This window comes from Oreochromis niloticus, linkage group LG16 (genome assembly GCF_001858045.2).
Source record: "Oreochromis niloticus isolate F11D_XX linkage group LG16, O_niloticus_UMD_NMBU, whole genome shotgun sequence".
NCBI lineage: Eukaryota > Metazoa > Chordata > Actinopteri > Cichliformes > Cichlidae > Oreochromis > Oreochromis niloticus.
In genome coordinates, this window is record NC_031987.2 from 19905816 (window position 1) to 19929000 (window position 23185).

A 23185-nucleotide genomic window follows, 5' to 3' on the forward strand; every position below is an offset into this window, starting at 1 on the left:
CTGTAGCATTAACTTACGATGGGTTGTCTACTTAATCTGTTAAGCACTGTACATGTCCTTTGCTGCACACGTCAGCAGAGTGCTTTATTAACACCACAGTTAACTGCTGTCAGCACTGTTACTTTCCAGCGATGTTCTGTTATTGCAGCCAGCGTCGTCAGCTTAAAGGTTGTGGAAACTGCTGTTCAGAGATAGTTTTAGATGTTAACTCGTGTTTTTTTGCTTCTCCTACTGTCCTCACTTTTTCAAACATGTCTTTATGTCTTTATGAAACCCTAAATATGAGTTTTGTATGGTTAGTGCGTCGTGTTCACCACTACCTTTGTACATTGATTGAAAGCAAGTCACATCATGCAAAAGCACCACAGAGGAACAGATTATATGTCTGTATTTATTTTCATCAGAACACAATTTTAATCATTGTAGCAGTAGTTTTCATACTTTTCGAAAAGATCATGACTTGTGAGACTGTTTTATAAATCATTTCATCAAAGTTGTTTGTAGAAAAATTAAAGAAGTTACTTGAACTAAAGCATCTATAATATTACAATATACTGGTAGTATAATAGTAATAATAATAATCATAATCGCAATGATATTTCTATATGCCTTTGAACCTTTTTCATCTCTATAATCATAAATCATTCGCTTATGCACACACAAAGCCACAACCTTCCACAATAAGGTTGCAAAGCTGAGGACAAGTCTATTGGTTAAACCTCACCACGCTCTCTTTTAACATCAATGATCTGAGACGCTTAAATAAAAAAAGGATCAGAAGTAGAAGAAGGAGAAGAAGAAGAAGAAAGTAACAGCATGACATCAACTCAAAGTACACAAGGAGAGACATACATTGTTCAGCATACTAGGGAACATATTTACAACCAAAAAAGGAATGGGCTTCTGCATAGATCCACAGGATAGAGAACAGAACTATTGTGAAAACAGAGAGAGGCTGAGAAAGAGTGAAAGAGGGCAATATTTGTGTACATATTATTTAGTGGAAGGTGCACAGGGTGGTCGGGGCAAGAGGCATACATACGCTATATGTGCAGGGGTAAAACACAAAATTCGATTTTGTAAGTCAGTGTGTAATGGAACGTGATAGACCGTAACTTATGATCGCTACAGACCGTTGTCTGGCATCTAGTCTGAATCTCTAGGACCCTACACAATTTCTTCTCATTATAATGCAGTAAAAAATTTGACGAACCAATACATACAAAAAAATAAAATTATCACAGAGTAACTGTTGCGTGCATGCCTGCATTACCAACAAAAGTCAAATCAGAGATTTACATCAGTCAAATCTAATTCTTTTTTTTTTCTTTTTGGAAGAAATCTTGCACACAGAAATGTCCATACTTGGTGCAAACATGTGTGAAGGCGTGTGATGGACAACACATATGCACAGCATTCGCACCCATGCAACCACAGTCAGGATGCTCTGCTGCGTGTAAAGCAAACATGCTCTCTGCATGACTTTTGAATGCAGGTTTATCGAATAGGCGCGTCCGCCGGTTGGCTTTTGGTGGCTGCTGGATCGCAGCATGACCGCCGGCCATTAACGGCAGGATGAAATCACAATCTGCTGAACATATTACACTTCAAGGTGGACTCATCTCTTACATGTGCTTGTGACAAGGCTGGCATGACACTTGCAAGGCAATCTATGTATTCCTTCTAATGTCCATTATGTGTCATTATGAAAAGCACTGTGTCATGCTGTATTTTAAATTTGATTTATTTATGCTTTGGCACCATTAACCGCTGCCTGGCCTTGTCTGCACATCCTCTACTGCATTTCATGTTATGGAAATTTGGGGGAAAAACTTCCTTAAGACGAGAAAGGAAAAATGCAAATAATACCGAGTCTGTTTTGGGGCAATGACACAGTTATTACACACTCTACTGTGCAATCACTGTACTGATTTCACACTAAAATGCATGCTTCAGGACTGCAGCTAATATCAGATAGGTAATGTTGCAAGACCCTGTGTGGTGAAAGACAGCTGTGGTTTGCCACATCTGTCCCACTGCCACAAGGTCATTTAAACACAAATGAGCTCTCTAAAGAGACTCAGAGACATTAACCTACATCTATGCATAAGAACAAAAGAAGAGCACACAGCAGCAGCAGCACACATGGACCCGAGCCAGTTTTTTCAAGGGCTCTGCCTTCCTGGTTTCCGTTTATCTGTCAGACCTTTTGTGGTAGGCCTTTAGCAGAAGTGTCAGTGGAAAAGAATAAATCTATTGCCATCTAGTGGTGGCCAATGGTATAGCAGCATTGTTCTGAAACCGGAAGCAGTCATTTATGATGGGCATGGGTGTGCCGTGCCACATGACCATGAAACAGTTATGTATGCATTTCATGCAAGCAGCAATGGTAATGAGACTGGGGCAGGGTCTAAACAGTAAGTGCCAAAATAAGCCAATATACTTATTACATAGAAATTGTGTGAATAATGATGAATTTTAAATCCTCATATAAGGTTAATAATAAAAGTGTTGACATCAGATATCAGACTGGACATCTCATATAAGTAATAAACATATTCGAGAGTGGGGGGGAAAAAATGCATCCAACAAAAGCTGTTTATCTACTCATCTTTACCGGGTACCTGATCTCACAGCCTTGTTCATCAAAGAGACAAGAAATAAAACCAGAAACAAAAGAAGAAGTCAGCCCTTAAGGTCAAACCATTCCTCTCTTTTCACACACAGGTCAACATTTATAAATCAAAGTGTCAGCGGACCTAGATGATCACAGATAATGCGATTGGTGCAAACACAAACAATGGCATGCTCCTCTCTCTGTGTTTGTTTCTGTTTCTGCTTTCCAGTAACAGCCGGTGGAATACCTTTGTACTGAAACCGCATGAGTTCAAAATAATAACAATAACAGTAATAATAAATGAGCCAGGTTTTTACCTTTTCTTTACTAACAATTTGGATGCAACCTTTTTGAATGTGCTTGATGTCTGTTTTGATGGCGTTTGATCTGTATATCTTAATAAGCCCTTTACTTAATGAGACAGGAGTTTGACGTGTCAGGAGAAAAAGTACAAGACAGTGGGCATGCTACAGGAGCTGATTTGGGATAAGATGTGGTGCATTCAGGGAGTGGGGCTGAAGACAATCAACAAAAGAGGCTTTCATAACCTTGCAGCGCCTCCACATGCAGTTCATGTAATACACATTTGGATTCAACAGAAACGTCAGAACTGAATCAGCGCTGTGCTAATCAGATGTGGAATGTCAGTCTGTGTGTTGTATGGGACCAGCTCAGCACAAGCGGCCGGGGAGCAGGAATACAGTGTAAGAAACCGGAGTAGCTGCAGATAGCGAGCTACCGTTCCTAATGAGATGTTGACATTTTATCCTTTTTAGAATTGCATGGGAATTATAGTTTACAAATTACGAAAGGTCATTAAAGGTAACATCCAGTCACTGTGTTTCCTTTGAATAAAAAGCCTGAGGTTAGGTTTTAGTTCAGGGGCAAACAGCAAATTGAGTTTTTGTTTTCAAGTAGTACTCATAGCATAGAGTGATTTATTAGTCATATTTCTGTTACATTTTTATTATGAACCCATGTCAAGGTGAAGAAGCCGATCCAAGGCTTAAGGGGAAAGGAGTAATAAATGCTGTTTGTATGCTGCAGACACTATTTGACTGGATAGTACCTTAAAAAAGATCAAGTCTTTTTATGTCTGAATTAACGGTGCTAAATATACTGATCTAATGTTTTTTTTTCCCAGCATCAGTCAGCTTTGCTCAGCCATGCTGACAAGTGGAGTTTTGTTTAGAATAACCAGAAATAATGTCCTCGATTAAGACAAGCATAGGCTTAATTTCATTCGGTGAGATAAAATTGCCCTATCTCTGAATCTTATAGTTTTGTGTACACTAACAAAGGTGATCATTTTTCCAATAATTCATCAGGTTTACATCCACCATAAAAAGCTGACAAAAATGAACTTTTCACTCGCCACCCTGCTTTACTTGTGTCACTGTCGTCATTTTCACACATTAACTCCAGACAATGTTACGGCAGGTTAAAAACTATTTAATGAGGACATCTGCATTCTGCATGCAGCCCCGTAACCAGATGTCCAGAGAAGTATGTCGCTGCAGTGAAAGTGTGAAAACGACTCATGTTTACTTAATATTTTCTCTGCATTAAAAACATGATGATTTTAAATCCAGTGATCCAAAATCCTGGAAGTAACCCCTAAAAAACGTTTAACCTTTTAAAATTCTGATCATTTGTAAATTTTGTCCACATGGCTCAGCCCTGTCACAATATGAACCTAAAGCTTTCATCTGGCTCACCACAAATTGGATTTCATTTTTGTAGCTTTGACAGTCGGTTCTATTGGTCATGAGGACACTTTACGTAGTAGTAATGATGCTACAACATTCGCTGAGGTAACAAAGACAATGGAGAGCAGATAAGCACATTTTCTAATCCATTTCTTTGGCACCTGAAGTCTTCATGACAGTTACCTAAATGCAAAGAACCATGCATATGCATATGGCCTAAATTTTACACTTTATATTTGATCAAACCTCTTAGACTGAATAGCCAAAAATGAGGAATTATGGTCAAAGCTAGTAAAAAGACCCACGTTGTATTAAAAAGAGCTCATGTGAGATTTAAAGCATTGGAAAAACGGAACGGGCCCTGGTTTCTAATGCCAGGTTTTGCTATTTTGGATTTAAAAGCAACATTAATGGGTCAATGTTATCTCACAAAACAAATTAAGGGGAAACTGTAAACCTGCGTTAAACACTGTATTTATTATGGACATCAGAACCACATTCAAAAAAGTCAGTGGTGTTTAATGAGATTGTGGCCATGAAAACACCATGGCACAGCTAAGTGACATCTGAGGGGGCCTCCATAAAAATCATCTGCTGTACCAGCCTGTTAGGTAGACTTTTGTGTCAGCAACACACACTCATTCTCTTACACACACATGCTCACACGCACACAAGTAAATTTAGAAAACGCACACACAGACAAACTTGCAAGATATTTCTCTTTTTCTTTACACGTTGTCTGTCTTATTTCAAGGCAGACACATTTCCTTCCTCTATGAGAGACTCAGAAACAAAGACAAAGGATGAACATTAAAAAGAGAATATGATTGTGTTATTCCATAGTTAGCCAGTGCAACAGAAACCAATAATTGGAACACAGTGTAAAAAAGCGTAGTGAGAGAAACTCAGCCACGAGGAAGCTGACCTTCCCTCTCAACAAAGGCTGTGGCATTGTCCCCTTTCCCTACAGAAGGGACTGTTTGAACCCCGCAGTATGTCTGTTTGTTTAGTTATTCATTTGTCTTGATTGATTCCCGTGTCTTTTAATATCAAAGCGTCCCACATTTTCCATTTGCCAGAAAGCGTTGCAGGATGTCCACAGGCGTACAGCTCCAGCCGCTCGCACAGCTGTGGCTGTATTTTTCCACATCGGTTGCCATGGTGAGGGAATCCCCCACCCCAACAACCTCACCTTCTCCTGGCAGCTCTATCACTCCTCGTTGGCAGGGCTCTCCTCCAGAGGCGTGATGGTGGGGAGGCCCAGTCCTGTTGCATTGTGGGATGCTGTGAGGCTGGCAACAGTGTGTAGGAGGACAAGGACCAGCAGGCAGAGTTTGAGCCGGCTGTTACACAGTCTGCAGGCTGCTGAGGAGCTGAGGGAGGTACGGTGCTGGCATGGTGGGTGAGTTCTTTTCAGGGTCCCCCGGGAACGGTTGTCTGCTTTCAAGTACCACCGTACGTCACAGCACTCTGCATCTGGGTCCACACCTGATGGATAGTCTTCCAGCAGCCCTGGAGGTTGTTTTTGGGGGTGGGAGGGGTGTAAAGAAAAAAGAGTGAGAAATGCACTTTTCTGTGCAGCATTTTTAATAAATTCATACTTGTTTTTGCTTTTTTTAAAAAAGCAAAAGAAAGAAAAAAATGTTTCCTGCTTCCTGTCTACGACCTACCTGCAAGAAGAGGAACAATGTAGTTACTGCATGCCTCTGACAAAGCTTCCATTTTTTGGATTACAGTTGCAAAGACACAGCAGATAAAACTGAAAGAGCTCCAGAAGCTATAACCCTCTCACTCACTTATTTATGAACTCCCATAATCAGTCTCTCCTGCTGTACAGAGCACATATTTAATTTGCTGCCTTGGTAAGAAAAAAAGCCCTTAAACTCTTCTGGATCCATAAATACTCATTAGTGCAAAAAATGTAGTTATTAACCATTATCCAAAAATATTTATTGAATGTGTATTATTAACTTCTAATTTATTAAGCCACAGCAAAAATAAATAGATGAATAAATAAGTAAATAAAGTTCCCAGGTGTTTGAGGAGCATACTATTTTCTTTTTAACAGATATGCAAAGTATTTATAAAAATTTCTCCAAATAAATTGTTTTAGAAGGGGACGAGAAGAAATGGAGCGAGAGAAGACTTTACATGTTACTGATGTTGGGCTTTTTATAAGACACATTGACAATGAAAAGAAAAGAATACTGGTTTGAATTTACTGTGAAAAAAACAGCCATATTGATTGTTCTTTATAATCATATATGTCTCAGTAAAAACTGGCACAAACAGGCAACTGATTCATCACATCTTATGACCACCAGAGGGCAGCATCAACATATGATGCCAGTGGGGACTCAACCCACATAGAGTTGTGTTCAAAGAAAAGTGCATCATGCTTTAATCCTCTGAACTTTTGGCATCTTGGCGCATCTGTCACTCGTCACAGAGAAGACTCAGAAACTACTGGTTGATTATCTTCAGTATTTGTTCCTGTCAATACCTCAACATTATGCTGCTGTCATGGGAACCAGAGGTGATTTGACTAAAAATGAGGTTGTGCTTGGTTAATTTTTGATTGGGTTTTCTAGTTAAAGTGAAGCAACTCGAGGGCTTCTGGTTACGTTTCAGTCATTAGTTTTATGAAAACCAATATTGGTGTGTCAAGGCTCCAGATCCCTGTTAGCTCTTAGATAGCCTGACCTTAAATATCCATGCAGATCTTCAGTCTTATATTTGCATTAACATAATATACACAAGTTAGTGAAATAAAAGGTTCAGATTTAAAATTCTTACAAAATGCACTTTTATTGAACAGCAGTATGTGGGGAAAAAGTGCCATTCTGACATGGTTAGCTATTATATTATGATTTAGAGCAGTGCATTAATAAGTGCATTCGGTATTGACACACACTAGTAATAAACGTGTTTTTCCCCCCACTAGAATCTTCTCAGGAACTCAGTCTTTCTAACAGAATAAACAGGCTCTGGTGAGACAGTTCCTGTGCCTACTCAGGAGGTAGCAGTTTCTGAAGGATGAGAGACTGTTGGTGATTGGTCAACTAAGCACTCTCATGCATCTGCTGTTTTTTTAAACCCTGCTGCTGCAAACACCGATCAGGACCAGTAAACAGAATCCGGCATTTTTTCCAGTGGACGACATTTTGAAACATCAGACTTTTGATATACAGCAGTGCGCTTTGCTTTAAAATCCCAAAGACACGGAAATGCAAATCACTTTTATCCCTTTGGGTGGCTCCGGTCCATTCACGTTTCACAAATGAAAGCACCTTAAACTTTCACTGAGAAGCATTTAAAGCGCTCTGTATTGTTCAGGACAGACGGAGCATATGGACCTATTGTCTCAGTGCTGTAACGTGCAGCTGCCTCGTGGAGCTATGAGTAATTGGCAGCAATTTGTTGTTATGGTGTATCTCCCTGTCAGTCTGATGATTAGTCAGAACATCCTGTAAGTGTAAATTCATACGTGTTTTCTGCCTGTTCTTCTGCGGTTGTGCGCCTGAAGGATTACTGAGTGAAACGCTAAGCACATGTGCTTACTCATTGTAATCAGGCTGAGAGCGTGGCCTGCGGTAAATGAAGTAGGTGGGAGGTTAAAGGAAATTGATGTGTGGCTTTGAATCCCAGAATAGCAATACCTTAGCCCGAAATTTCACTGAGCACCAAAGCACACAGGATAAAATTACAAACACAACAATATATCAAATGCACAATGATTATTTTGTACCTGTGCATATAAAACTGGGGCTGCCTCCGTGAATGAGATCATCATTGTCGGGCAGGACAAAGGGGCACCGCTGTTGCACCTCCAGGCAGTACTGACCACAGGGGATTCGATTGCTGCAGTGCATCTGGGTGGTCTGGAAGTACTGAGAACACAGCCAAGGCTTATAAACCATCTAGGTGGAAGACAGAGAGGTGAGAGGATATTGATGAGTTAGTAAGGCTTTTGCTGGATGACACGCACACACACACACACATGCTCACACGCTTGCATTGATGTGAATCATCATGACCTCCACATCTACTGATCCACACGGGAATGAGCAGATATCCTGGCGATCCTGATATCCACTGTTTGTGCTGAATTTAGTTGTTGCTGGGCAGTCATCCCTTTGTCAGTCAATACTGAGATTTGTCCAGTTATGTTGAAATTGAGTATTGCTCTGCACTGAAACTGCACCCTTAACTGCTCTTATGCGAGCGGTCTTTAAGTAGAGCAACACAGGACACAGCAGACAAATGAATACCTTTTAAAATATTTGAGCTCCATTAAAAACAAAAAAGATAACATGCATGCTTAAATTCAAATATTGTGCCAACAAATTACTGTAGGACCATCACCAGCAAACTTTAACACAAAGTAGCATGGCTATTATCACTACCTGTACAATATTTGGATTGGGAACGCCATGTGTCTGTTTATAGCACTGACTATATAAAAGCCTTTTTTTACAGTTCAAGAAATTCGAGTGTGCTAAATGTGAACAGCACTGAAAAAGAATGTAATAATATGACATTTTTTTTAAAGATAAATTTGCTTTGTTACACCTAACGCTGGATGAAAATGGTGGGTCTGCTTTGCATTTACCTGTTGCTATGGCGAACTGTAATGATGGAGCTCCTTTGATAATAACGTTTTTCATTCGCCATGCACGCACTTAACCCAGAGAGAGTATAATCAGGGTTGATTTAACTGACTCTGATCAGTCGTTCTGCAGCCAAAAACTGGTATTATGTGTAAACACGGTCGATAGAAATCAGTTCGCAAACACTCGATAACGCAAATCCTCCTGTTTTCGAGCCACTGTGTAAAGTAGTCATCTTCTCAGGTTAGCTCAAATACATGGAATCTGGTCAAAGCCTTATATTACATAATGCTTTTGCATTGGCATTGGTAAAAATGTTCTCGCCCATTTTCTCAGCTCAACAAGTGCACAAGTGGGGAAAAATGATTTGCCTAGCACATTATTTTATCTTTTTTTCATGCGATAAGTTGGTCGCCTCATTGTGTGGTATTATCACCTGCAGCAATTAGATGGTATTTCCTGCAGCACCACTCCAGAGACTATGAGGCAAGCTAGCACCTGCTGTGCACTAATCATCACACCTAAAAGCAGTGCACCAAAGCACAGATCATATCACTTGTCCATACAGACAGAATATTTACATGTTGCCAGTATGTATGTGTGTGTGTGTGTCTGTCTGCCTGTATGTATAGGTGTAGGTATACATGTGTGTTTGTGATATATCCAGATTAACAGTAAAGAGTGTGTTGTGAATAACAAGAAAATATACCTAACATTACTAATATCTGCTTTACAAAGGTGATATTAGCTAATATACTGTTAACTAGATATACAGATGAACACTAGTCAATTAAAATGTCCTTTTCAGTCCTTTTTGAACAAACTTCTTAACTACATAGACCAATCAGGAACAATACTGCTGGCTGAAAAAAATTTGCCGTTTTGTTCCACTACATTGTATTTTTTTACAGAGAGACCTGGTTTCACAGCTGAATAACAGTATTGTAGATCAAGCATGCCCAGCCCCAGTGGGAATGGCACTCCCTGACAGCAGCATCCTCCCTCAGCAGGACAGTGCACCATGACACACCACAAAAAGTGCTCAGAATGATTCGAAGAAAGATTCACAAAGACCCAGAGCCTGATGTGCACAGGACCAAAAGGATCTGCTGCTAACATCCTGTGCCCAGACAGCAAAGGACATCCTCAGAGTGTCCAGTGTCCATGCCCTGACAGGCCACGCTGCTGGCTTCAACTAAGGGCTGCCTGAGGTAACTGCTAAACCTGAATATTATTTTACAAATTTGGTGTGAATATTAATATGAATTCAAGATAAATAAATAAAAAACAACAAAAGGAAAAACATGCACCAACATTGCCCATGTTTAAATAAAGCTGGCAAATATTTCATACTTGGGGTGGGGGGATTAGCGTCAGTCTGAATGTCACATTTGTTGTGAGAAGAGATTATTTTGTTTGCTGCTCAAATATTCTTTTAAGTTAAAACATGCAATCTGCAATATAATGATGTTGAATCAGAAATAACATGATTAAAAAAGCCTGGATGGTTCCATTTGCAATGCATATTTCAGACTGAGATGCAAGTATTGGTGAATATGTTCACATTCATAGACACTATGCAGTAAACTTCTCTGCACTTATATTTACAGCATGAGGCTTTTTATTGATACCACACACACTATTAAACACACACACACACACACACACACACACACACACACACTGTCCTTCTCTGTAACCTGGTGGAGCAGCAAAAATATGGTCACGTGACCTTGAGTCATATCTTGCACACATTAAGTTAATATTTCTAATAAAATAACAAATTTTATGCAAATTTATGTGCATTTAAATGAATGTGCATATTTTGTTGTACGGTTTAGATTTGCTTACACACTAAAGTCATGAAGGTCTATCTTCAGAGAAAAGAAGAACAAAGAGTCCAGTGACAGATGGTACAGCCCCCGGAGAGACCTGATGTCAACATCATCAAGGCAGTCGTGGATTGCATTAGAAGACGCAAACAGTTGAGACAGCCTAAATTGAAAGAACAACCTTAGAAGAACCTTTAGTTGTTCATCCTGTAGCTGTCAGTGTGGAGAGATAAAGATAAACTGGATGCCAGGTTGCCTCTCATTCAGCGATGTATCACATTACATTAACAATGTAAGAGGCAATGACTGATAAGCAGTGTCTCTTTTGGTATTCATGATACATTTTCCCTACTCAGTAGAATCTGAAAAAACAATGTTAAAGTCAAGGTCTGTCTGGTCATTTGCACTGCATCCAAAACATGAAGCGAAATCAAAAACTAAAGAATCTATCGCACCAGCGAAGGAGCGACACCGTCTGAAGTGCCTTCAGAAGAACAGTATAGTAAGTATAGTATAGTAAAACAGACTCAGTGAGCAGTGAAGCTTATTTGTAAGACAAAGGACAGCAGTGTAGGTTAGATCTAGGTGATACCAACACATACATGGAGACCTCCAAACACATCAGTCAGCAGAACAGCTGCCAGAAACGCAGGAGATGTGACAAATGTGGTGTAAGGACTACAGCACGCTTTGGCCCTTTGCCACACAGTTATGTCCGTTTGCACTCAGTCCCAGTTAGAGCAGCCTACTGCTGTTGCTGCATGTGAGAGCTCTACTCCCTCAACTATGAGTCTGCAGTGGAGCTGTGACTGGTAATTTATCATGTCAAATCGCAGAGTGGAAGGAAGACACAGCAAGCGAAAGCGATAAGGAGAGCAGTGTCTTAATACAGACGGTGGTAGGATGGACTCTTTCTGTCCTTTATATAACTTTTGTGTTCTCTCAGTCCCCTTGGGGAGCGAATAAAATACAGCCTTCTCTTCAATCACAGGCTGTTAGTTAGAGGTCAGCCAGCTGGCTCTCAAATTTTTACACTCTTTTTTTCCATCACTTTGCACATGCTTTACATCTCTTATTCAAGACTGTTTTAATGGTTTTCACTGCGTCATCTCCCTTTGAGCAAGTGTCTCATACAGTCTCACAACACACACGTCATGGTATACGTGTCCAATAAACATGGACTATTGCAATTCATGAATATCAGGTTGTTCTGAAGGTTCTCTGAAAAGCCTTCAGTTGATCCACAATGCTGCAGAAAGAGGACTGACAGGGACAAAATGAGAGGACATATTTCCCATATGAACTTCTCCTTATTGGTTTCCTGTTAAATCCAAAATCAAATTTAAAGTCCTTCTCCTCGCATACAAGGGCTCGAATAATCAAGATAATCTGATCTTAAAGACCTCATAGCACCGTATCACCCCAATACAGCACTTCGCTCTGAGACTGCAGGCTTACTTGTGGTTCCAAGGATATTTTAAAAGAATAAAGTCAAAATCAAGTAGATGAAGAAAATGAAGAAGAAGCAGGTGCAAAAAATACACTCAGTGTCCACAATTTTTAATAACAAAGGTAAGTAATCACGCTCTACTTTTTCAAAACAAACTAAATCCAGCTAGTTAGTTATAATGCTGCTGGCCTAATGGCAGCGGCACTCTTCCTCCTAGAGGCAGAACGCATCATAAAATGAAACAAAACAAGACAAAATATGACTCTGAATATTTCTTTGTAATTAAAAAAATAAACATTAAAGGGACTGGAGTTACAAACGATAGTAAATTAGCTGTGTTTCTTTGCTTAAGTAGTCAAAGCAGGCTGAAGATTGGCTTCTAGAATTTGAAAAAGAAACCATAGTACGTAGATTCAGTGACTTCGCTCTTCATCTCTGCAAATACGACTCAACTATTTTTAAAGAGAAAGAACCATGCCGATCCCTCCCCTCCACTGTTGGTGATCTGCAGAGTTGAGACTCAGCTGTCCCCTGAATTGAATTATTTCATTACGATTAGTCTAATAAGGTTGTAATTGATGGAAGGCCTTATAGCCTGGCCCGTGGTATTGGTTTTAAGTGGCCCCGGAGGGCCCTGCCTTGTCAGTGCCTTGTCTTTAATGTTTTATCTGGACTTGTGGTTGTAGCTGAACTGCTGACGGGGAGACTCAGGGAGCTTGTAGCAACAAACCAAATTGCTGCAACACATTCCTCTTTAACCAGCAGTGCAATGCAGCAGATACGCACACAAACATATTTGGGGTCTCATGAGCAGCTTTGTCACTCAACTACCAGCTTTTCACTGGTTCATCCCATCTAGGCTCTCTCATTTTATCCTCTCTTCTGCTTCGTTTACTTTAAATGATCCTCATCTTCAATAATAGAACAGTTGAGGACAGTATAATAGCTTATAATTGGATTATTTTCATGTTCGATCAAACTGGGAGCACAGGAGTACAGTAAATAGCACAAAGCCATGATGAAGATCAAGTGAAGGCTCATTGTTATAGAAACAATCTTTTTCTCTTTCTTTTGCACAGGTTTTAATTGATTGTCATCCAGATTTTGTCTCCAGTTTTCTGTACAAAGAGCGCAGAAAGAAAACACAAATGCACCATTTTCCCTCTGGATATGTTAGAAAAACTAGAGCTTAAGTTTAAATGGAATAAAACGATGTACTGCATACAGACCACACAAAAAATCCCATATCCTGTAAATTCAAGCACATTTTCTACTTTAGTATGCTTTCCACATTGTTGTATGAAATGAGCAGTCCATTCAAGAAGTGACACTGAGGCAGTCAGAGCCATAAAGGGTCAAATAGAGGATATTCTTTAGTAGGAGCTAGCGTGTAAGCTATTCCCTTAGTTCCTGCAGCAGCAGCAGAAGCAGCAGCAATGCCTCATGGGACTCCCATGATAAAATTGAGCTGAAGGGTAAAACAGCAAAGGTTATGCCAAATATAATCTGTTAAACAACATGTAACACAGTGTAAAGCAAACCAATGGTCCCTGCAAAGAAAGAAAGCGCATCTATAATCAGTCTAATATGACTGCATTCCTATTACGCTACAGTATGTGCGTTTCCTTGTATGTGCACTGATTTAATTCATGCGTGCATACTGACTAGCCTGCGGCGTCTCTACCTGGCAAGCATAGAAACTATGTCAGCTGCAGCTATGTAGAGAAAATATAACGTAACTAATGATCTGAACGACAAGACAGACATTAAATAAACAGACATGGTTAGCAAAGGCGTTAGAGGAGCCAACAAGAATGTGACACAAAAGCACAAACAAGGCAGGCAGCAGACTGAAGCCCCATCACAATCAGTTGATTGAAACCAAGTAGAAAGCACTCACACAACTCAAAGAGAGTAGCCTATTCAATTACGTTCATGCTACATTTGAATGGCTGCGCGGACACTTAAGGGCCGGTTTCTTAACGATCTGCTTGTTGTTTTCGGCGGGCCCACTACAGTACAAGCACATTTTCACATCCACACAGGCACACACAAACTTCACCACCTCATATCTTTTAAATATGGGCTGCTCGTTTAGAAGACTGCGGCGCTAACGTAATTACCACACAGCAAGGGTGTACAGTATGACATTAAGGGAGGTTTGGTTTTTAAAAGGAAGAATAAAGACACTCAAACAAAGAGAAAGAGAGGGCAGCTGAGGTGGAAAAAAAAAGGAAAAGGAAACTACAGACGGTACAAAGTTCACCAGGCTGTTATGCTGAGAAATTTGATAAGCCATATTTCAATGCAAGCGTTATGCTCAGTGAAAAGGGAAAACTACAACACGCATTATGAGCGCTGAATCATAAAACAGCAGCACTACAGGGTTATATGAAAAATGAATGAATGAAAGGTACGGTCATGGCAGTGTCTGAATTAATAATGAGAGAATTTATTCCATGCAAGAGGTGTCACTGACTTCAAGAGTGTGTCAGGTGCTGCTCTGCACCTTCCGAGCGTCCCAGTTGATCCCGTTCAGGTGGTTTATCGGGGTGTCGCCGCGTCTGGACAACTTGATAAATTTATCACCAAGCTTCCAGCACACACATCGTAAATAAGAACAGTGCTGGAAATTGTGATAATTTTTTGAGCAAAGGGTCTTTCGTTGTAAGTGTGTTAAGGTGATAACTGCATTAGGTTTGCTAGTCTCCCTTTCTGTCTGCTGTAGCTGTGCTTGCTGTGACCCAATGGGAAGTGGAGAGAAAAGCAATCAGAGTAATTTATGTCTCAGCCTATTTAACTAGTTTCACTATCAAGCTATTTTTTCTTTCTTCTTTTTATTTGGATCCTTTCTGCTCACAGGTTTGAGTTAACGTTTTAGGTTTGTTTGCATTGTTTGCACGTACACATTTCTGACTACTCTGCATCCAAACCTCATTTACACTGAATTTATTGCTACTCTTTCTCGATTATCTTCTTTGTGTGCTATATTTTGTACTATTCATTTGCTTTTATTTACCAAATGCTGATCTTGATCTCTGACCCACCTACAATCAACACAGCAAACAAAACAGTTACATAGATTTAATTCATTACATATAGGTACTTAAAACACAACCAGAATTGCCGCTTTCTGTGTTTATGCTGCCAACTCTATTGGGTTGCAAAGAAAGGACAGCAATGAATGCAGTATAATATAAGTAGTGAAGATTTTGAAGGAATTTAATTGGGTGAGCAAAGATGATGTAAAAAGATATAAAAGACATTAGTTGTGGCATGCAAGGACTACCAGGAAAGTGCTTTCAGAGTGTTGTGATTACAGACTGAGGTTCGACTTTCTTTTTTAATATAAAATGTCACCAATTCATTTTTTTACCCTATTAAAGTTGAAAGTATGAAAATTGTCGATAGCAATTAAATGAATTCTTGAGTTCTTGAGAGGCCTTTGACTATTGAATCAAATCAGTTTGTCACTGAGTCCAAATGATCATTTGGACCAAATAAGTAGACATTTCTAGAGATTTTCTCACGACATGAGAAAGAAAACGACAATTTTGCTAATGTCTGCCTGAGCACAAAGTCGCTTTGACTTAAAAGTCATGATTAGTAAGCTGAGATGGTAAGCAGCATGGTGCTGTGGTGGTTAGAACTGTTGCCTCATGGCAAAAGGGTCCTGGGTTTGAATCTGCCAGTTGGCTGGGGTCTTCCTGTGTGGAGTCTGAATGTTCTCCCTGTGCCTTCATAGGTTATCTCCCAGTGCTTTGGCTTGTTCCCATGCTCCAAACACATTCATGTACGTGTGAATATGAGTATGTGCAGGGTCTACCTTGCCTTTTACCCTATGACCTCTGAGATATGCCTCTAGCACCCCACAACCCTGCACTGGAAAAAGGTGAATACATGGATGGATGGTGGTATGCTACCACGCTGTTTGCTAGTTTACCATGTCTGCCTTCTTTGTTTAGTGTGCTAGCAGGGTACTCACTCAACCCAGTCATCAATAGATGGAAGGCAGCTCACCCATCAGAAATCACCTGTCAGTCACAGAGCTAACACAAACCATTTTAAAATCATCAGTTAACAAGATAATGTAACATGTATGTCTTTGGACTGTGAGAAGAAACCAGAGCACCCTTAGAGAATTGAATCAGGCACAGGGAAAACACCTATTGGACAAAAAAAAGGAATGTCAGTGGATCACCACTCGTGAGACATATAGAGGCGGTGTTGCTGTGTACTGTACACAATTTCACTGCAATTCATCCAGTAATTGCTCAGGTATTTCAGACTGGACAAAAGCTTTCATAAATTGTACCCACTATGAGCAGACAGCAGCGTTCTTAGAAACAGATGGTAAGAGCAAAAATCTATGAAAATAAAATAAGTTGAGACAGTGGTGGAGGGGGGTAGGCTATGAGAAATCGTGGATGTGACGAGATACAGATGGATGGAAACTTGAGAAGACGTTTTCCACAGGGAGGACATCCATATGCAAAAAACATTTGCCCAAAAACTCATTTTGTTGATTAATCAAGGTTATCTGGATGTAATTCATCGGCACTGTCATGCTGACACTTACACTGATAATTAACTTGACAAAGATAATTATCAGCAAGATGGGCCTACTGCGAGTGAAAGTGATGAATCAACACCCACTGCAGTTATGCAGCCTGCTGTTGGCTCTAGCAGACCATGCTTGCATGCTTGTGTATGTACCTGTAACTCAGTTATGAAGTCTCTCTGTCTCTGTGGTGTCCCATTACTGTATCAGCACCCATGCAGAGTTCTTAAATAATCCCAGTAAACATTATCAGAACAGCAAGGTGTCACAACAAAAACTTTTTTTTCTGTTGCAACACCACAGTCTCTCCTGCTGATATCCATGCAACCTCTTACCATATCCCATTCAACTCTACCCCTCTTGCTTCCCTCTGCAGTGTGTACTGCAGCAGCCGGATGAAAAATGGCCTGGAAGGGGTGGCTGGTGCAAGGCTGCCAACAGAGACATAGCCGATATATACACACTCACCTTCAGACACACGCTGTCTAACCAGCTTTGCCGTGCTATTTCTCTGCCTTGCTCTTATCAGACACACACAGTCAGGTAGAAGGGGTGAAAAAGCATGAATGAGAGAACAGTTTTAGAGAAAGACATTGAGAAATGGCGGTGTCATATAATAAACTACAGTTGTCAGCAGCTTGCTATGAGAGCGCTGTCCACCTACAGGTGCTACTGACCCTACCAGACCATGTCAGGCTTTTTGGAGAGGGTTGGCTAAAAATGAAGCCAAGGTTAAGCTTCTATTCTTACAGCTAAAGCTCTGTTGATTTAACTGAACAGAAATCAGACAGACACACACAGTGTATATGCAAATATCCTACTTGACACATATAAAAGCATACTTGTGTTTTCCGTGTTTTCCTGTGCATACCTGAAAACAAAGCCGCTGCTTTAGCAACTCCATCAGAGGTATTGCAAGTCGCATTTGCATAAAAACTAATCCATTTCATCCATGTTCATCTGTTACAGACTTAAGAGATAAAGTCATAAAGATAGGAGAGAGTAATCTTCAGAAGTGGTACTGAATCTTATCTTTACATTTGGTTGGGGGAGGGGGAATCAAGGCTTTCTTCAAAGCAACCAAGGAGAAAAAAATACAACTTTTAATTAAATGCAACTATAAAGGTAGGGGTTGACTGAAGAAGAATAAGGTAAAGGAAAATGTTGAGACATCCGCACAAGTTATCAGAAATGCCGGCTATTATTCTGCAGAAATGTAAATGAAGAGGTCACATGACACAACAACTCTAAGCAGAGAGTTGGAGGGGATAAAACCCCCACCATATCTAAAAATGAAGATATCCTCCTCCTTCTGTTAAATATGCCCTTTATAGCAGGCAGTTCCCATCAGACCTACAGAGCTTTAGAGAAAGAAAGACGCCGCCTGCTCAGCACATCTGTGAATGCAGAAAAAAGCTTGTGCCCATTTGTAGTGCTACTGAGCCACTGAGAGCCAGTAAAAACAACTCAGAAAATTCTTAGTGGTTCAAACCCAATTTTGGAAATGACCAAATTATACATTTTATCTCATTTTTTAAACCACAAATTAGCCACTCGCATTATGGTTGCAGGCTTTTTAGACCAAGGTGTAATAACGGACCTGAAGCCTGAAGAGGAAAGATCCACCTGCGGCGCATCAAACAGATATTCGCACAAGGACCAATCAAGTTCTTCCGTTGTCACCTTACTGCATAAAGACTGAAGTTAAAGGAACTGAATTTGTTTGAAATCTTTAGTGATGATGATTTCAGAGAGGACATTATGAAGAGCACAGCAGCAGTTAAGAGATGCTTTTCACCTCATTGCTAGAGAACTTATAGCATAGACAATGGATACACAGTAAAAAATACAATTTTACAGTAATTATGTTGGAGTACTGCTTCATAGTGCTGCTGTTTTTGTTTTGGCTGCACAGGTAATGATGTGGTGATTAAGTATACTGTAGTAGTAATAATATTTTACATCTGTCCACTAAGAGTCCATCACTATCCCGTGCACCTCTGGACCATTTTGAGTTGGACTGCATTTTTATTTAGATTTTCCAGTCGCAGTCACATTATGCCCTCTTTTTCTGGTGCTTCCTTGATTGAATCTCCTCCTGTGGGTCAACATGACATTCCTTCCAATTGATTTTCGTTTTCATTTTCAAGTTAAAGGGAACCAAATCTGTTGAGTGGTCCAGGTGGGACGCGATTACATTTGTGTGACCAAAAAATACAAAATACAAAAATCCTGCATTTGTAATGCATTCTGAGCCAGCATAAAATGGCATAGTGGCACCCACCACAGTTCACATATTTTCCACAGCATTTTCTCCCTTACCTCAGGATGTTACTGTAGAGCAGTATTCATGGTGCACAACTCGATGGAAGTTAAGAATGCCGCCTTCGGGCATGGAAACTGTGGTGTCTTTAACTGAAAACAGCTGAGATCTGCTCAGTCATAGAGGCAGACCCAACTCTTATCACAGTCAGTTTGAAAAACAAGTTGACTTTTGTCCTCTGCACAAGCTTGAGATGTGTAAAGCAACATAAAAACTGAAGTTATACAGATAAAAGCCTGACAGGTTTGCTTTTTACTTTGCAAACTCAATAATCAGAAATGACATTTTATAGTTATTTGCACAGCAAAGCACTTGTGTAATGCAGTTTGTTCACATTCTCATAAGGAGGTACTGAGTGAAAAAAGAGTGGCACAGATAGGGAGTAGTTAGCACTGGGACCTCAGCTTGGATCTCCAGGTCAGCTGCAACCTTTTTATATGGGGTTTGCAGGTTCTCCGTGTGCCTGTGGGTTTTCTGTGGGTCGTCCGGGTTCTGTCCAGAGACATCAATGCTATGTTAACTGGTTTACCCTGAACTGGCAATAGTTCTGGAATTAAGGCAGATAAGGTGCTTAAGTATAAATATACATGAGTAGGTGAAAGCAGTTCATAGCGCAAACATCTTTAATTAGTCAGAAAGATTAGATTGATGAAGACAATTTTGAAGTGAAGGGCTTATGTGCATACACACAGGCACATACACAAGCACACACATGTACAACGTCTCTTGGTACACAGCAGATAATCAGAACCATCCACTGTTTAATTAGCAGCTGACCAGCTAACACAGTCGAGAAGCTGTTATTATTGGATGTCTTGTCTGGGCTGGTCCAGTCATAACCTGCTGTGAAACCAAGACTTGCTGTTAAAGTACATCACACAGACACAAACACACCATGTGCTGAGGCCAGCCACACTGACAGCAGGTTTGCCCCTTAACTTTGCTAAAAATTCAAGGCTGCTAACACGAAACAAAGAGTTTAGGTAATTATCCAGGATCAAATCCAACCCTTTTAGCATATTTTCACTTCTGTTAGTATACAACTTAGAGTGTTTTTGATAATGTCACTGAGGTAAGTCAGTAGAGGTTGCAGCATTGTATAGGACCTCAGTCTGTAAATGCCACTTTTTGGCATTTGATATGATCGAGCTTTAATCAAGCAAAAATAAAAAACAATCTTAAACCCCCACCATAAGATAAAAACGATATATATATGTTTCTTATTGATTTGTTACATAATTTTCAGGTGTACTTGCAAACACAGAGTAGAGGAAGTAAACATTTACAAACTCAGGTACACCTCTTTACACTCAGAGGTGAAAAGAATGATAGATTAAACATGGTTTTAATTAAAAAGCCAGCAAATTAAAGGGTGAATTAAATAAAATGCTATCATATTGAACGTTGAATGAAATTAAAATGCAATTAAACTAAATAGTGATGTGATAGAACCACTTATCCAAATTATGTAATTTCACAGAGTTAAAATGAACTCATTAGCAAATCATTTCATGATTAGATTTGATCAGCCTGACATTTATTTATTTACAAAAAGTCTAAAAAGAAAAAAAAAAGTTGATTTAGTGAAATTTTACTGATTTTTAAAACTCACTGCTGCACTTCATTTCATACATCTTAATTAAATATCAGCTCAGCTCTGTGGACATCTTACCACTTTTCACTGTTCACATGCAGTGAGAAGAAAATCAGGCAATGGAAAATGTGATGGAAGTGTTATCATGCACACACAGGTTCACATCTAAAATATGGCAGTGATGAAAAGTCCAGGGAAAACTAGCATCTTTAGCAGCATGACAAACCGTATGGACAAACCAGTGAGGCGGAGTAATTCTTTAAACTTTTGTGCTTTTGGCTCAAAGCTAAAGTGAAATATGATGTAAGTGCTGGTGACTTTCACTAGCCTCGCAGGATTAATTTAATCATAACATCTGATACTGATCCAAATATCTGATCATATACTTGATAGTACAGACACATTCGGACCAAACCTTGGCTACTTTGAGCTCTTATAGCTCAGATACATGTGGCTCAATTGTAACTATGCATCTGCTTCATATAAAGAGGACACGTGGGTGGATGAGTTAAGGCAAATGTAAATGTAGGCAAAACATTTATTACCACAGTGGGCCCATAGTTTTACAAATTGACCCATTTTTATTAAACACTCAAGATGTGGTTGGGGTGTAGACTTCCATCTTTAATTCAAGGGATTTAACAAAATTATTGCATCAACCTTTAAGAAGTTACAGCTATTTATACGTAGTACCCCATTTTCAGTGGGTCAAAAGTAATAGGACAGTTGACTGACAATCAGTTTCTTGGTGAGATCGCAGGTGAAGTGAGACCTGTTTCTTTATTTCATGAAAAATCAAGCAGATATAAAATCTGGAGCTGATTCCAGGAGTTTGCTTTTCTTTTTTTTTCCCACTCTCAATATGAGTTCCAGAGATGTTGCTGCAAATGAAAGATGCAAGAGGCAACTCAAACAAATCTACCGAAGAGATATCAAAAACTTTAGGGTTGACCAAATCAACAGTCTGGAATGCCCTGGCCAACTCAGCAACACCAAAACGCCTTTCAGTGTCAATCGTCATTCAACTGGATATTTTATCCTCAGTGCTCTTGCAAACCACGATGAATAAGCAGTGACATATCAATACATGGATCTGTCACTCTCCAAATACTTATGGATCTAACTGCATATGGTAATTAGCATATAAAGCCCATGTCCTTGTAACAAGAGGCCTTTTTTTTTTTTTTTTTTAATACTGTCATTTCAAAATCTAGGCAAAACCCTGATACTCAACCTCTGGACACTAACAAGGTTAATTACTTGTGTATCCACATTCATTGATAGCTACATGCATGAACACAGTAGTGAAACAGCCAACTGTAATTTATCAAATGAAACCTAAACATAGTGGAGGCAGGGAATTTGGGTCACTGTGTGTACTTGTGTTTTTAATACAGTGCATACTCGACTCTGTAGGCTTGTAGTTTCGGAGTAACATACATGTGCACAACTAATCCTCTGTTAACAAACCCTACTGTATTTGTGCAGGTTTATGAATGAACACACAGTTACACAAGCATACATGTGTGGAGCAGATTTTTGCACCTTTTTTTGCCGTCTGGGGATTTGCGTCTAGTGGTGGAGGGTCTTAACGGAGCAAAGGTTCAACAGTGGCTGTTTGTACTTTAGTTATTCATGAACTTGATCTGCAACACCCTTATTCCTTTTGCAAACCATTCTCATCTGTAGTGTGCCATCTGCTAAAACATCACTGACTTTTTTTTCCTCTTTCACACATTACCCTCATCCGCAGCCTCCACACATGTATTGGCTCGCACATACAGTAGGTAGCTCTCTGTCTATAACATTCTTACCCATCTTCCTCTCCATCACTGCTCTCCATCGTTTCATGTTCTTTCAGATGGCATTGTTTTATCACACATATGGACAGGAAATTGGGCCAGGATTTGGACAGCGTTTGAAAAGCGGGCCAGAATTAGAAAAGGAAAGGCAGAATCCGATGGGGTCGCATCGTCTGGGCCAAGCCTTAGACGTAGCTGCTTTGCTTCTCCCAATTAGACTAAAAAGTACGGGGAGAAAGTCAGTCTGATATATTCAACCAGGCCACATTCCACCCCTGTGCTTCTATCTGTCAGCGAAAGAAAGGAAGTGGGAGAGCAAGAGAGAAATGGGGAGATGCAAACATTAGAAGAGGAGGAAGGAGAGAGTGAAGATAAATTGGTCAGCCCTCCCCCCACCTCCCTCCTTCTCTCTGCCTCTCTCTCAGGACTACTGTGTGCGAGACTGCAGATAGATTCTGATGTTCTCATTTATGTCTTAATGATTGGGTTAGTATGCAGCTTGTGCTCTGCAATGCTGTGCTTAGACAGAAAGCAAGATCACAGAGGCACACAAGCATACATGGGGAGTCATGCACACATACACGCCAGATGAAAGGATTAACGCTGAAATTTAATGCATGCATTGGCAAATGTGCACATGTATGTTTCGGTGGAAGAGCGGAGATGACGGTGCATACCTCAGTACAC

At 40.0% G+C, this 23185-nt stretch overlaps 1 protein-coding gene across 1 annotated transcript in view; it reads right to left on the reverse strand.

The window, feature by feature from the left end:
- Positions 1-390: 390 nt before the first annotated feature.
- nalf1b (NALCN channel auxiliary factor 1b) overlaps positions 391-23185 on the reverse strand; it is an 86810-nt gene continuing 64015 nt past the window's right edge. Inside the window, exons 2-3 of the mRNA XM_003452935.5 lie at positions 8075-8246; positions 391-5838 (exon numbers count right to left, since the gene is read on the reverse strand). Of these exons, the coding sequence (XP_003452983.1) occupies positions 5537-5838; positions 8075-8246 (474 nt within the window). The 3' untranslated portion in view covers positions 391-5536. The remainder of the gene's footprint in view (positions 5839-8074; positions 8247-23185) is intronic.